Source organism: Rhinatrema bivittatum, chromosome 2, assembly GCF_901001135.1.
Source record: "Rhinatrema bivittatum chromosome 2, aRhiBiv1.1, whole genome shotgun sequence".
In the NCBI taxonomy this organism is placed as follows: Eukaryota; Metazoa; Chordata; class Amphibia; order Gymnophiona; family Rhinatrematidae; genus Rhinatrema; species Rhinatrema bivittatum.
In genome coordinates, this window is record NC_042616.1 from 207,709,467 (window position 1) to 207,726,678 (window position 17,212).

The 17,212-nt window shown below is 42.0% G+C and overlaps 1 protein-coding gene across 1 annotated transcript in view; it reads left to right on the plus strand.

The window, feature by feature from the left end:
* Positions 1-17,212, plus strand: part of DNAH11 (dynein axonemal heavy chain 11) — a 725,796-nt gene that overhangs the window by 169,042 nt on the left and 539,542 nt on the right. Inside the window, exons 13-14 of the mRNA XM_029589065.1 lie at positions 2,912-3,016; positions 7,263-7,658. Of these exons, the coding sequence (XP_029444925.1) occupies positions 2,912-3,016; positions 7,263-7,658 (501 nt within the window). The remainder of the gene's footprint in view (positions 1-2,911; positions 3,017-7,262; positions 7,659-17,212) is intronic.

The following is a 17,212-nucleotide window of genomic DNA, read 5'->3' on the forward strand; positions in this document are numbered from 1 at the left end:
GTGGGGTTGAGGCAAATCGGGCCGGGGCGGTATGCTTCCCCTCCTCCGTCCTTTCTTGCCAAAACTGCTCTGGACACGCTGAGCTCACTTGCAGCGTGTCTCTCCTGCACAGGTTCCCCCGGTTGATCTCTATTTTGAAACACTCAGCCAGGGCCACTGAGGAGAGGGAGGGAGAGAGAGAGACAGAGCGAGCCTAGCCATAATGCCCTTACACTAGATAGGTATTTATATCTCTATGGGAGGCATACCTAGTAACTCGAGGTGAGGTTTAGGTATTAGTGTAGGGAGCTATGGGCCACTTTGACATTCAAAGTGAGACTTACAAACAGAACAGTGCTCTCTTGTGAAGATTTGATGACCTTCGGAGTGAGGAAACTCACTCAAAGATGAGATTTGTGCAATGTTCTCTCAACCTAGCTTGATGTTACCCAGGTAGAGAGTCCATGATAGCTAGGCTGGCTCTCCAGGAGCTTCAAAACAACTAAAACCGGCATGGGCAAAAACATCGCAACATGCAAGGTGTTGCATAGAGGGAAAAAAAACCCTTGCTGTAGTTACACAATGTTAATTTCCATATTAGGAGCTACCACCCAGGAAAAAGATTAGGCATCTTAATGGATAATACTTTAAAATCGTCAGCTCAGTGTGCTGCAGCAGTCAAAAAGCAAACAGAATGTTAGGAATTATTAGGAAGGGTATGGTTAATAAAACGGAAAATGTCATAATGCCTCTATATCGCTCCATGTTGAGACCACACCTTGAATACTGTGTACAATTCTGGTCGCCGCATCTCAAAAAAGATATAGTTGAGATGGAGAAGGTACAGAGAAGGGCAACCAAAATGATAAAGGGGATGGAACAGCTCCCCTATGAGGAAAGGCTGAAGAGGTTAGGGCTGTTCAGCTTGGAGAAGAGACGGCTGAGGGGGGATATGATATAGGTCTTGAACGAGAAGATGTGACTTGGTTATTTACACTTTCGAATAATAGAAGGACTAGGGGGCATTCCATGAAGTTAGCAAGTTGCACTTTTAAGACTAATCAGAGAAAATTATTTTTCACTCAACGCACAATAAAGCTCTGAAATTTGTTGCCAGAGGATGTGGTTAATGTAGTTAGTGTAGCTGGGTTCAAAAAAGATTTGGATAAGTTCTTGGAGGAGAAGTCCATTAACGGCTATTAATCAAGTTTACTTAGGGAATAGCCACTGCTATTAATTGCATCAGTAGCATGGAATCTTCTTAGTGTTGGATAATTGCCAGGTTCTTGTGGCCTGGTTTGGCCTCTGTTGGAAACAGGATGCTGGGCTTGATGGACCCTTGGTCTGACCCAGCATGGCAATTTCATATGTTCTTATGCGATAAAGCCTTAACACAAGCTATCGCATGGCTTAACGCTATTGAAAAAGGTGTAGCTAAAATTGGCATTAAAGCCGTGCGATAGGGCTTCACAAAATAGTGAACCCAGCCCACTCCCGCCCCTAACTCCTCCTCTTTTTCTGATTTGCATCGCCCCATACGTTAAAGGCATTTTTGCATACGTTAAGGGGTTTTTGCATGCGTTAAAGGTGCTTAATGCATGCGAAAACGCCATAACACTATTTGATAAATGATCCTGTTAGATTGTTGTCTGCACTGGTAATGTTGGTCAGGCTTGAACAGGTAATAGGGAGATGAAAAGGAGTTTTCTGCTATAGACGGTATAAAAACATTTGTAAGTAAACTTGAAGGATGTTGGAAATAATTAGCAACATAATTTCAAAATGTTTGATTTTACAGATGCTATCATAATAATATCCTTCTTAGTATCCTTAAAGGTAACCTATTCTGTGTCAGAGGGGCTGAGTTTGCAGAAAATCACTGAGTGTTGAATAATACCCAGCTATGTTTATGTAAATTTTCTGCCACTACATAGCTGGCTAGATTGTAACTGAAAGTGTTCCTAAATCTTAGCAGCTACAGCATGGCTAGCTCGATTTAAACTATCTCTGAAAATGAGCACTCTCGAAATTATACTTAGGGAATAGCCACTGCTATTAATTGCATCAGTAGCATGGGATCTTCTTAGTGTTTGGGTAATTGCCAGGTTCTTGTGGCCTGGTTTTGGCCTCTGTTGGAAACAGGATGCTGGGCTTGATGGACCCTTGGTCTGACCCAGCATGGCAATTTCTTATGTTCTTATGTTCTTAAATCTCTTCCATCCTCCCTGAGCCATTCTTGCCTTTTGGAATGACCATTTTTTGAGTGACTTACATATATTTAGCAGCTGTGACTGGGCGAGAGCCAGGGAAATTTCACCCCAACAGATCTAGCTGGTTAACTCCTTAGTTAGCAGGCTAATTCTGTTTAAAAATTAGTCCCATATTATGTAAATTATTTTGCAATTGATGAATAAATAATGGGATATTTTCTTTTGAGATGTATTAAATATTGATATTTCTCTATGATAAATCTAATTGTGCAAGCAAAACTTCCTTCAGAAGTACTGCTGGGGCTTTGGCTAACTCTGGAATTTAGGGCTTTTATACAAAAGGCGCAATATAAATCAGATAAATATAATAAGTATGACAGCACATTCTACAGAATTTTTCATATGGATTTTTTCCTTGCTTCAAATTTAGGAAATGTATATGCTTGGTGAAAATGAAATTCTGTTTCAAAATAGTTAAGAAAACTGGTGTGTAAGCTTTTTGTCCTACGTTTGTCTAATTTATAGATATGACCCTAATGTTGTTTTAACTATCAAATTAATTTTTAAATCTTTTTTGCTTGTAATGCTGTTTAAATGCCCCATGTGTTGGATAGATGTTAGTTTAATAGAAACGATAGAATTCTAACTGTTAGTAATGGTAAGCTTCTTGGTTCTTCTTGGAGTACAGTATCAGAATTTGAATACAGTGCTTTGTTTTGCAGCTTGTTGCTGTATTAAGGGAGGTGAAATACCTCCAGATGTTGAATCAATCTAACATTCCAGAAGCAGCTATGCACATCTTTGAAAAGAGAGATACTTTTATTAAGGTTTGTGGTTTTTTAATTTTTTCTTAAAACTTATTTATGCATTTAGAGATGTTCCTATTATATGTTCCTGGTATGAGTAGAAAAAGTCACAGTACACAGTTGTGTACAAAAGTTTAGGAAACATTGCTCAAATAATGTTTCAGTGAATCTGTAAGTAAACAAAAGCTGACACAATCTCTACATGGTACAAAGTTAACCAAATCTTTCTGCTATGTTTAATGCAAAATTACTATTTATTTGCTAATTTCAATAGATTGAAAATAATACAAAAGTGAATGTCAAGCGCAAAAGTTTGGATCCTCTTCTAGTTGCTTCATTACTGTTCTTCATAATCACTAAAGCATCGATGGACCTATTAGACCTCCAGTTAATCAGGTGAAGACAATTCCACGGTTTAAGAAGTACTCTGATTGTTCTATCTACTTTCAATAACCATGGGCTCCTCTAAATAGTAGTCTGAGCATTTGAAAATGAAGATAATTCACTCTACTAAAGCAGAGGAATGCTTCACCCTTTTTTGGAGAACAGAAAGTGTGAAGCATTTAAAGAAAGGAATATCTTGCCAACTGTTACACAAGGGGGTGAGTCAATTATACGTTGGGTGTATGGCAGTCAATAGCACAGAAAATATTGTATGAGTGGAATGAAGAATAGATTCAACTAAATGATTCAACTAAACTGACTGTCTGGCATTAGCTAGAAGCTAATGCCCGACAATCAGTGAAGAAACTGAAGCTGAAAAGACACTGTGGATATATCAGCAAGACAGCGATCAAACTTATCTCAAAATCAACCATGCAGTACTTACAAGAAAGAGAAATGAAGCTTTTGGAATGGCCTTTATAGACCCCAAACTTGAATAATATTGAAAATTTGTGGGAAGATTGCAAACATGCAGTGTATGCAAGAAGACCTAAAAATATTTCTGAGCTAGAAGAGTTCTGCAAAGACGAGTGGGAAAGAATTCCAGAAGAATGAATAAAAAGACTTTTAGCTGGCTATGGCTATGGAAATTTCTGCCAAAGGAGATATTACAAAGAACTGATTAAATGGGTGCATGAACTTGCTCATGCAATATTTACAGTTTTCTTTTGAATCTGTAAAACTCTACATATAATTATTGGTGCGCTCCTCCCGTGGCCAGAGCCACGGTAGGCACTTACCTTCGCGGCCCAGAGCCCGCAGAAGCCAGGGCCTTGCCTGCGGCATGGAGCCTCCGTCCAGTCTCCCTTCCGCGGCCTGGAGGCTGCCATCTTGCCACTGCCTCTTCCTCATGGGCTCGACCCGGAGGCTGCCGAAGCCAGGGTCCCTTCCAAGGCTTGGAGCTGCCCTCTCCTGGACCCCCTCGTGGCTGGAGTGCCACCGACGCCTTTCTCCTTCAGCGGTGGCACGCCGCTGTCCATCAGGGCCTGCCCTGAGGCCCTGCCCCTCCTGCTCTCCTGCTCGGCAGCGGCAGGGACGCTGTTATCCAGGGTCCTGCAGACTTCTTGTTCCTGCCTTCTAGGGGCACGGCTGCATCTCCTGTCCCTTCTTAAAGGGACAACGCAGGTGTGGTCTCCGGTAGCTCCTCCCAGGGAGTTACCTCTTTTGCCCTACAAAAGGGCTACGAGCTCAGTCCATCTTCGCCTTGGCAAGGAATAGTCATCTGGGACTCCTTCGCTTCATGTTCCTGCCTGGCGTTCCTGGTCTCTGGATCCCATGTTTGATGTCTAGTCTTCCAAGTGATCCTGAGTCTTCGTCTTCCAAGTGATCCTGAGTCTTTGTCTCCCAAGTGGTCCGATGTCTTCTTCCTCAGGCTCCGTCAGCCTGTCCCTCATGGTCTGCGACCAGCCCGGGTGAGGTTGGTAGGGCACACAGTGGCCCAGTGGTCCACGACCTCCCCCATTGGGGTGTGTAGGGCGCTGGTGGGCTTCCTCCATCTCAGGGCCGAAGAGTTTTCATGTCCTTATCCTTGGTTGCGCAAGTCTCCTGTTAATCCCAGCTTTCAACCTCCCTCCCACTGAGTCCCATCTCTGAGCACTTGGCTCAGAGTTCTGTCTCCAAGCATCTCCTTGAACTGTGTCCAGGTCTTCAGAGCTCCTTCCTCCTGCCTTCATCTCCTCCATGTGTGAGCTCCACGTCTACATCCCAAGCTGCACGTCTATGTTCCACTCCCAGACGAGGTATATCCTACCGCAGGGGCAGACAACTCACGCCCCCTAGCGCTCGTCTTGTCCCAGTGCAACAGTTATGCATTAAAATTTGCAAAAAGATTTTGTACCATGTAGAGGTTGTGTTAGTTCTGTTCACATAGAGATTCATTCAAATATAAACTTGACCAGGGGTGCCTAAACATTTTCACACAACTGTGTTCATTTTAAGCATGTTCTATTTTTACTTTGGTTTCTGTTAATAAACTATGGAATGTTTATTTGAAATACTGTTTTTGTTTAAAGGCCCTTCTCAGTGGTGGGACATGGATGCCATCTTTTGATTAACTGATGTTTCACAGCTAAGTGTCAGTTCTTTTATGATGGTTTGTGGATGGTGAGGTATTGTATAGCATTGCCTCAAGTCTGAAGCATGGGATGTGTTGAAGTTGAGGATTCATATACACACACAAACTTTTGAGTTTTGCATCTGCTGTTTCATGGATATGCTGCATTTGACTCCATTGCTGGGCCTACCTACTGGAACTCACTACCCACTAACCTCCGGCTTGAGCCTTGTACCATCAAATTTAGAACTAAATTAAAGACCTGGCTCTTCAAACAGGCTTACCCCGAGTAGATCCCCTGCACTCTTAACCCTTGCTGCATCAGCACTTAACCTGAACCAATGTATAAAGTTATGTTACATTTTTACATTGTTGACTTGTTAGTTTTACACATTCTGTTGCTCTTCTTTACCAGTTCCTTGCTATTTATCTCTGTTCCTATGTAATCCCATCCCCGGTTCCTGTTTTAATGTAATTTCCAACTTAGGTTCTGATGTAAACCGATATGATGTATCTACTAATACCGGTATAAAAAAGCTTTAAATAAATACATTAAATAAATAAATATGCATGCTTTCATTGCTGAGTAGATTCTTGGTGTATGCAGATTGACCAGCATGCCAGGTCAGCATACTGTGACAGCTCCTCTATCATAGGCAGTGTAATTTTTAGGCTTTCTTTTAACAAAATAAAGCAAGAATGCCTTATGTAGAGATAATGTCTCTTGACCTAGTGTCAGCAGATAAATAATCAAACAGAATGAGCTGATATTTTACTGTTTAGACCTGGGTGCTTAGACTTAAATATTGTGATTGATAACTTTGTTGAACATATCCTTGCCTGCTGCTGCTTTTTGCGGGGTTTTTTTCCCCCCCCATGTTCCAGTACTTACACATGCTATACAAGAACATCACTCCCACATGTGTACTCTTAGTTGTATACTTGTTTTTTTGCCTTATTTTTTTTTTTTGCAGCAGAAACCTACTGTACCTTGAATACTAAAGGGTGTATTTTCGAAGTTATGCATGTAAAAATTAGCATATATGTGCATAACTAGCCTGAAATCATATAATCGCTATTTTATAAAAGTCAAACGTATATGTGTAATTTACGTTTCACACACATGTGTGGAAGAAAGGAACAATCAAAGAGCTTTCTGGGATGGGTTCAACAGTTCATGTGTAAGTTACTATTTTAAAAGACATTACTTGCATAATTTTATACCTGATAATTACCTTGCGTAATTGATATCAGTCTTGTTCATTGTGTATTATTGGCTGGGTGGGACGTCTGGGGGAGCTCAGACTGAAGAACCAGGAGGGTCTTGATGACCTAGAGAAGGGTAGGGCGAACTGGTGGAGTTATTGGGAAACTGGTAATTTCAATTACATGTGCATATTTTAAAATATACTGATTTAATGCATGTAAATTGGGTCTTATGTGAGTAAGTCCTACTGTATTTTTGTGTATAAATTATATACGCATGTATATTTTTAAAATAAGTAGGAAAAGTATGTGTGTTCTATGCATTGAAATATTCTCTTTCAGTACATTACATGTATTTGTGTGTAGCATACATGTGGAAGTAAGTTCCAGGATAGAGATACATGTATTTTATAATATGCACATATGTAATAAGTGCAGGTAATAAATACTATTGTAGATCAGCGTGTGGCCATATACGCATGTATATGATGCCACATGGAGATGTTTGAATATTATCCTTTAAATGTTTTTTCTTTTTTGCCAAATTTTATTTTATGGGATTAGTTTTTAGGAAGCCTTGAACTCCTGGTTCAGTGGTACAACAAGATCAAACTGACAGTTCTGGAAGTAGAGTACCCTTTGCTTGATAATGACTTGAAGATTATTAATGAGCAGCTGAAGGAGGCAGAGGAATCCCTTACGTGGAAGAAGGCAAATTGCTGGGATTACATTGTAAAAGTGAAAGATCTTGTGCATGACCTGGAGTGCCGAGTTCAACAGACAAAAGACAATTTGTCAATAGTCCAACAAATAATGAAGACTTGGGCAGAGCAAGGCTTGTTTTCAAGAAAAGATAACCGAAAAGATGCCTTGTTAAATCTGGAGGATAAAGGGGATAGAGTTGCTAAGAAATACAAGCTGATAGAAGAGGATGGCATCAAGATTCAGAAATTTGCAGAGGTAATGTTATTTCTCTTCTAAATCCCAGCATTGTTTTTAGAAGCTCCTCTTTAAAGTAGCAGTACTAAAATCAAAACAGCCATAAACCGCCCCCCCCCCCCCCCAAATCCTTTCAGCTCTCTTTGGCCGTTGAAACAAAGAAAATCAATAAGATCCCCCTTTTCTGCTTTGCTATTTTTGAATTGTTCTCGAGATATTGGAATTTACAGTTTTTAAAGCACCTCCTGTTAGCCACTTCTTCTGTAATGAATGTCAGTAAACTGGGGTGCTGCAATGCGGCTCTCCTTGGGAAACCCATTCAGGCTTTGTATTAATGGATGTATAGCATGAATGTAAGTAAGAGCAGCTAAAGAGTACAGCAATGGAGAATTTTAAAAATAGGTGTGTCAAAGTAAAAAAAAAAAAAAAAAAAAAAAGAGAGAGAGAGAAAAGTATATTCTAGCAACAGCAAAAAGGTGAACTAGGAAATATCCTAAATGATGAAAATAAAAAGCCAAGAAACTGAAAAATTGCTATTTTGAACAAGCTTGCTTGTTCAGCTGCTTTAAGTAATAATAGCAGTTAAATAAATAAATAAATAAATAAATAAATAAATAATAAATAAGTGTGTGAATTTCCTTTTCTCATCAGTGATTCTATAAGGAGTTAAAAGGTAAAAAAGCAGTTAAATAAATAAATAAATAATAAATAAGTGTGTGAATTTCCTTTTCTCATCAGTGATTCTATAAGGAGTTAAAAGGCTAATGGAAAAATCACTTTATTCCTTGTTACTAACTCTGGATCCGATTGTCAGCCAGTCCTCAGGACCTTGCTGTCCAGTCTGGTTTTCAGTCTACAACAAATTTGCATGAGATACATTTTCATGCACTGTATTCATTGTGTTATCCATAGAACCAGATTGGCAAGCAAGGTCCTGAAGACTGGATCAAGAACTACACTTCTAGACTGTCTATTCTGCAGTGTTTTAGTGGAAGCTAGAAAAAGTTTTTACACACAGTAGGGGGCAACTATATCAGTCTTACTCTAGTTTTGCTCTGGTGCAAGTATTTATTTATTTATTTGTTTTTGGTTTTTTATATACCGATCTTCTTGCATTGGATGCAAATCAAACCGGTTTACAGTGAAACAATTCAACTTGCCTAAGAGCATTACATGGAACAGAAGAACAAAAGAACATAGAACAATAAGAGTGCATATTAGCATTACATAAAAACGAGGAACTTTTAACCATTTAAACATTAACCTTTGGTAAAATTCTTATTTGAGATGTATGAAAAAGAGCCATCAGTATTAAAACGAAATCAGGCGGATAATAGTCTCGATTGAGAAGTAAAACTGGGAAGGGGGTGTGGGTGGACATAGGTAAGGGAAGATTGGAAGGGCGAGAAGACAAGAAGGTGTAGGATAGGGGAAGATTTAAGGATGAATTAATAACATTTGGAACCAATCAATGTTGATGCAGGTAGTACATTGTGGGCCATCAGGGAAATGCAAGGCCTGAATAGCCAAGTTTTCAGTTTTTTCTTGAAAGAAATCTGGCAGGGGTCTTGTCTGAGTTCTGGTGGGAGTGTGTTCCAATGGGTAGGACCTGCAGTGGATAGTGCCCTATTACTTAGCGAGGTTTTGGCTTGAGGGATGAAAAGGGTGCCTTGGTAAGCTTTTCTGATCGGTCTCGTGGATTTGTTGGTGTGTAGCTGAAATGTAAGATCCATTGCGGCTGAGTTGTATAAGGATTTATGCATAATGGTCAGAGATTTGTATAGAATTCTGTATTTGATCGGTAGCCAATGGAGGTTGTAGAGGATAGGTGTGATGTGGTTTCTCTTATTAGAGTTAGTCAAGATCCTGGCCGCAGAGTTCTGTAACATCTGTAGAGGCTTAATGGTGGTAGCTGGTAGACCGAGTAACAGAGTTACAGTAGTCAATTTTAGTCAGAATGATAGATTGTAGAACCAGGCGGAAATCATGAGAGTGCAGGAGCGGTTTTAGCTTTTTCAGAACTTGTAATTTAAAGAAGCAATCTTTTGTTGTGTTTACAAATCTTTTAAGGTTGAGCTGATTGTCGAGGAGCACTCCTAGGTCTCTTACGAAGGCTGAGTTTTTGAGGTTGTTCAGGATAGATGACGTGAGGTTGGATGGAGAGTTGGAGACTGTTTGTGGTTGACCAGCTGTGGGTGAGGCTGTTTCTCTAGACAAGGGGTTGTCTTCTTGGGAGATGATGAGGTATTCAGTCTTGTCATTGTTGATTACTAAATTGAGTTTAGTGAGGAGGGCGCTGATTTCATGAAAGCAATTCTCCCAGAAGATTAACGAATTTTGTAGGGATTTCTTAATCGGTATGAGAATTTGGACGTCGTCCGCGTAAATGAAGTGTTTGATTTTCAGCTTAGAAAGGAGGAGGCAGAGAGGTAGCAGATAGATGTTAAAAAGGGTTGGTGAGAGGGAAGAGGCTTGAGGGACTCCCAGGTTTGAGCTGATTGATTGTGATTCTTTGTTATTGATTTTGACCTTGAATGATCTGTTGCTGAGAAAAGAGCGGAACCAGTCGAGAGCAGCGCCTGAGATACCAATCTCAGTTAGTTGGTGGAGAAGGATTGAGTGGTTGACCGTATCAAAGGCCGCCGAGAGGTCGAGGAGAATAAGAAGGTGAGGTTGTCTTTTTTCTGAGCTCAAGAGAATGGAGTCCATGAGAGAAATCAGAAGGGATTTTGTGTTTCGGGATTTACGAAATCCGTATTGTGAAGGAGCCAGAATCGTGTGATCTTCCAGGTAGTCTTTGAGTTGTTTATTTACTATTTACTAGTTTACTAGTAAATAGTAAATTTACTAGTAAATTTAGTACTAGTAAAATATTTACTAGTTTACTAGTGCTGCAGGATTGCAAGTTTCTTTCATTTGAAAGTAATGGGATGTTTTCATGGCTAAATCTGGAGAAGCCTTTGCCATGGAATACAAAGTAAGAAGTTTGAAGGGGCAGATGAATCAAAATTTCATGCAAACCTTAAAATAGTACAGCTGGAAATCATCTCTGTAATGAAAGTAAAACAATGCTAGAATGGAATATTTCCTTTTAGTGATTTATAGTTTTATATCTAAACTTTAGAGTTTCCTCCAATTGTGACACAGATCACTGGACTTTGAATTGGAAAATTGTGTACATTTCCTTAGTTAACCGAGGATATTGTGCATGGCTTGACAAAGCAATTTTTAGTCTCAAGTTTGAACTGCTGCTTGTTTTGCTGTATTTGGTTTGCTAAGAGTAAATAAGCACATTGAGCCTTAACTGTGCAGTGTGTTTCACCTTTCTCACAGGACAAGCAGGATGGTAGTCCTCACATATGGGTGACATCACAGGATGGAGCCCTGTACGGAAAACTTTTCTGTCAAAGTTTCTACAAAGCTTTGGCTGACACTGGCACACTGAGTGCACTGAGCATGCTCAGCCTGCAATTATCCCTGTGAACCACAGGTGTCTCCCTCAGTTTTCTTTTTTCCGCTCTGCAGTAAGCATAGCTATTAGGAGCACTATGAGAAATTCTAACACTTTTTCCTAATGGAAACACTTAAACTTTTACTTCACAAACACTTTTCCCCACACAGGTCTCCCTTCGCGCACGTTTATTCGACGCTCGGTGAGTACTATGCCCTGTTTTTTCGGTTGCTTCCTGTCACCTCCCTGGCCTGCCAACCGACTGCGGCCTTCCCTCTCCCTATGTTTCAGTTAGCCACACAAGGCCTGCGAGTGTCCCTCTGTGACACTCTGCCTGGTTATTAGCGCTAGTGGGACAGGGACTTCCACGGTTTCCGTTGCCGCCAGGGCCCCTGTCGAGTTCAGGTCCTTCGATTTCCTCAGTACCCTAGTGCAATCGATGCCCCCATCGCTACCGTCTGTACCCCTTTTTAGACCGTCCTGGACTCTTCGATGCCATCGGTACCCCTCCCCCGCGGTACACTGATGCCATCGGTCTCTGCATCGTTCTATCAGTGACATCCATGTTTTTCATCCATGGCACTTATTTTTCCTTGGGTTTCTTCTGTGCCATCATCACCCGGATGGATGCCATCGACCCACACTTTGTGTCGTCAGTGCCATCTATGCCCGGGTCGATTCCATCGTCACCCAGGGCACTTCCATCGATGCCAGGGTCGTTTTCCATTGATGCCATTGATAAAATAAACAATGTCATCGATGCCCCGGACATTTCTATCGATGCCATGTCGATTCCATCGATGGGCATCAGTGCCATCGATGCCCAGGTCGATTCCATCAGTGCCCATGTTGATGCCATCAACGCCATTGGTGCCCGAGTCGATCAATCAATGCCGTCTATGCCCGTGGCCATGCTGTCAATGCCGACCTCCATACATCGATGCCCTCCACACCCACATCATTTCCATCTGTGTCTTCAATGTTCCTATCGATGCGGTCATCGACTCCGATGCTGGTATCATTTTTCCGATGCCAACAATGTTTTTTCGATTATTCGATGCCACATCGTTTCCATAGATACCTACGCCAATGCCGTCAGTGCTTCCGTCACTGTCATCTGTGCTCTGCCCGGGTCATCGACGTTTTTTCATATATATTTTTGATGATATCCTCGAGGTTGCTGAGGCCGCCATCAACACCGTTGATACCGACATAGCACTTCCACGTAATGCCCTCGCCTAAACACAGTGCTCCATGCTTTGGGTTCTTATTAAAGCCCCATATTAGCCTACGACACTACATAGTGCCAGGAGCAGTGCAGGCATGCTGATAGTCCATCATCAGTCGCCATCCAAGATAGAGGGCATCCATCTCGGCACTGGGGAAAGACCGGGCCGAGCACCGTGGCACGCATAGTCACTGACACGGTGACAGTCCGCTTCTGTAGCAAGAGTCAACCTGCGAGTTCCACTGGGCAAACAGACCTATTCCTCCTAATTGATGGTCTGTATCTCTTTTCCTACCAACAAGCAGGCATTTCACTACAACACTGTGTGTAACCACACTCTGTTACGTCCGTCCAAGCCTCAATAGCTTCCCCTTGGCCGATGCTGCTTGTAAATATTTATCAGGCTGCAACCTGGAGCTCTCTCCATACCTTCGCAGCCCATTATTGCTTAGATACGACTAGCTGGCATACTCCATGTTTGGCCAGTCCATCTGATCTTATTCTTTTTGGTTTAACTACCCAACATCCTTCCACCAACCCGTTACGGGTTTCAGGATGCCCTCCGTTCCAAATTCCACCCCCGTCATTGCGCCTTTTGTGCGTCTTGGGTACATTTGGTGCACTCTCGGGCATCCTCAGCTCGGTACTCACTTATATGTGAGGACTACCATCCTGCTTGTCCTTTGAGAAAGGAAGTGTTGCTTACCTGTATCAGGTGTTCTCACAGGACAGCAGGATGTTAGTCCTCACGAAACTCACCCGCCACCCCGTGGAGTTTTTACTTTTATTTTTGTTTCGCTTGCGCTTTTAGCTATAAGACGAGACTGAGGGAGACACCTGGGGTTCACATGGATAATTGTAGGCTGAGCATGCTCAGTGCACTCAGTGTGCCAGTGTCAGTCAAAGCTTTGTAGAAACTTTGACAGAAACGTTTTCCACACAGGGCTCCATCCTGTGATGTCACCCATATGTGAGGACTAACATCCTGCTGTCCTGTGAGAACACCTGTTACAGGTAAGCAACACTTGCTTTACATCAGCAGGAAATGGCATTTACTGTATTCATATATTGTCCCTGGATGGTAAGACAGAATTTGTTGTAGTTAGCTTGGTTCTGCAACAATTGTGTTTTGCATGCAATGCAAGGGATAAGGTTTCAGGTTAAATTCCACAGGCTGAAGATGAGACTCGTGCTAACTTCTGTGGGCCAAGATGGCATACTACAAAATTCTAATGCTAGTGATAAAAAGGCAAGATTAACATATTAAAAAAATCTTCATTGGCTACCCATTACACAAAGAATCAAATACAAATCCTTAACCATTCTCCACAACGAAATCTACAAAGATAACAATTCCTCTCTGAACAACATGATCTCAATACACAAATCACCACGTACTTCAAGATCTTCTGACAAACTACTTCTAATCATTCCACCCCTATCATCTGCGAAACTTTCGGCCACTAGAGATAGAGCCTTCTCGATAGCAGGACCGATAATATGGAACTCTATCCCAGGATACCTAAGCTCTATCAGAGATCCCAAAACCTTCAAAAAAGAACTAAAAACATGGTTGTTTAGACAATCATTCACAAACTGATATGACAAATCCTGACTTATCCCGCTTCTTGATTTCTGTAACAAGACTTTTTCTATTTACTTAAGTTATATATTGCCTACTGATAACTTGTTCTACTCTGCCTTTTTGCCGAGATGTTATATTTATTATCTATAATTATCCTTAACATATAACTCGTTCTCTGTATGAAGTTGTTTCACTGTAAACCGGGGTGAAGGCACTCAGCTATACTTCGGTATAAAAAAAGAATATAAATAAATAAATAAATAAATAAATAAATATTTGCAGGTCCAAGATGGAATACTACAAAATTCTAACGCTAGTGATAAAAAAGCAAGATTAACATATTTTCAGATAGATACTGATGAGACAGATCCTTCTCATAACTCAGGACAACAACAAAGTCCTTCTCAACTCCCCAAGTTCTTCCCAACTAGCTAAAACAGCAATCAATCACTCACCACATGTGAGAGACCTAGGCGTTTTGCTGGACAACCAGCTAAACCTAAAAGAAATTTGTAAATAACACCACCAAAGATTGCTTTTTCAAGCTGCAAACACTAAAAAAACTTAAACCACTCCTACACCTCAGAGACTTCCGCTTAGTGCTCCAATCTATCATCCTGTCCAAAATCGATTACTGCAACTCCCTCCTCCTGGGCCTCCCCGGTAACACTATCAAGTCTCTGCAGATGGTCCAGAACGCGGCGGCCAGGATCCTTACCAATGCCAATAAAAGAGAACACATCACCCCCATCCTTCAAAACCTCCAGTGGCTACCAATCAAATACAGGATTCTCTTTAAAGTTCTCATGTTGATCCACAAGGCCTTGCATAACATCTCCCCCCTCAAGCTAAGTATCCAACTACGACTACACACCTCGAGCAGGTCTATCAGAAATGCATACAAAGACACTTTGTATACCCTACCCGCCAAAACCTCACTAAGGAAGCGTGCCCTGTCCACAGCTGGTCCTCCCCTTTGGAACTCGCTCCCTCCGGACCTTCGACAAGAACCCTGCCCGCTGGTTTTCAAAAAGAAACTCAAGACATGGCTTTTCAGTCAGGCCTTTGCAGAGAGAGAAACATTTCTCAAAGGTCCTCCTGGCCCCCCCAAGGACTAATCAAAAACTCTGGCCATACACTTTGGTTCTGTCACATCACGTTCAAACACGGTCCAACCGCCTGGCACGTAGCCATTCCAGCTCGCAGAATTATTGCGTTCACCATAGATGATGTTGAAGTGATTTCATGTTTAACCTGATGTTTTTGTTAGACGTTTGTTAGACTTTTACTATTATTTTATAATTCATCTGATATTATATGTTCCATGTTCCTTGTACTCGCCCCAAGGCGACAGTTCAGTTTTCATATAAACCGGTGCGATATGTATCCTATACAGGAACATTGGTATATAAAAATCTTCCTCCCTGGAGGAAGATTTTTATATACCAATGGGTCACGATTTGAAGCTCCAGGGAGGAAGATTCAGAACCAATGTCAGGAAGTATTTCTTCACGGAGAGGGTGGTGGATGCCTGGAATGCCCTTCCGGAGGATGTGGTGAAGACCAGAACTGTGAAGGACTTCAAAGGGGCGTGGGATAAACACTGTGGATCCATAAAGTCAAGAGGCCGCCAATGAAGAGTGGGTGACTCGCCAGAATGATGGCTACTGCCTGGAGACAATACCCTTATTAAATAAACATACACATGCTTACTGTGACTCCAACATCGCTCTAAGCTTCAACAGCAAGAGGAAATGTGGAAAAAAGGATTCACACTCACAAAGAGGGGAGTAGCTGGCTTGTTACGGCGGTTACCACCCCAAATCAAATAAGCCTGATACTTCACTTTCAATGCATATACAGCATAGTTCTCTGCTTCAACGGCAGGGGAGAAGAAAAACTGATACTTTATTTTATTTATTTAAAAACTTTTATATACCGGTATTAGTATGCATACATCATACCGGTTTACAATGTAACTTTAAAGGTAGAAATTACAATGAACAGGGAGGGCGAACAAGGAGGAGTATACAAAGAGCAGGAGGTGGAGGAATTAAAGCAATAAATAAAAACTGCAACGGACTATTTACAGGAATATACAAGGCGTAGGCAAGATACTTGCAGAAGTCGGTGTACTTAATCAGGGTAGGCTTGTCGGAAGAGCCATGTTTTAAGTTTTTTTCTGAACTTGGCGTAACATGGCTCTAGCCTGAGAGTGGTAGGGAGGGCGTTCCATTGTTTAGGGCCTGCAATGGATAGTGCACGGTCCCTAGTAGAGGAGAGGTGGGCTTTTTTCAAAGGGGGAATGGAGAGGGTGCCTTTGTTGACAGTGCGAGTGGGTCGTTCAGTGCGTATAGGACGAAAGGGTTCATCCAACCAATTGGAATTGTGCGAGTGGATGGACTTGTGCACTATGGTTAGAATTTTGAAGAGAATTCGGGATGCGATGGGGAGCCAGTGGAGTTCTTTGAGTATTGGGGTAATGTGATCAGCTTTCCTTGAGTTGGTGATGACCCTGGCGATGGCATTCTGGAGCATTTGTAAGGGCTTGGTGGTGGAGGAGGGTAGGCCAAGGAAGAGGGCATTACAGTAGTCCAGCTTTGAGGAAAGGGTGGCTTGGACGACGGTGCGGAAGTCATGATAGTGGAGGAGGGGTCTGAGCTTCTTCAGGATGTGAAGCTTGAAGAAACCTTCTTTGAGGATGGAGTTGATCTGTTTTTTGAGATTGAGTTGTTGATCTATGATAACCCCAAGGTCTCTTACTGTGGGTTGGGGTGTTATGACGTTGAAAGCTGGATCGTTGGAGATCGGTGGTTTGGGAGGGAGGTGAGGAGAGATAAGGAGCAGCTCTGTTTTGGAGGAGTTTAGAGCGAGGTGGATGTTGGTGAGGAAGTCATTGATGTTGGCAAGACATGTGTTCCAGAAGGCAAGGGCATCTGAGAGAGAGTTGTGAATGGGAATGACGATTTGAACGTCATCTGCATAGAGGTAGAATTTGAGGCCGAGGTCTGTGAGGAGCTGACAAAGAGGTGTGAGATAAATGTTGAAAAGGGTGGAGGAGAGGGAGGAGCCTTGTGGGACACCTTGAGACAAGGGATAGAGTGTGGAGTTGGCGTTTCCTATCTTGACGGAGAACTTTCTGTTAGATAAGTAGGATTTAAACCATAGTAGGGCTAGGCCTGAGATGCCTATTTCGGATAGCCGGTTGATGAGGAGGTTATGGTTGATGGTATCAAAGGCAGCTGAGATGTCGAGTAGGGCGAGGAGGTAACAGTTGCCTCGGTCCATGCCTATGAGTAAGTGGTCCGTGA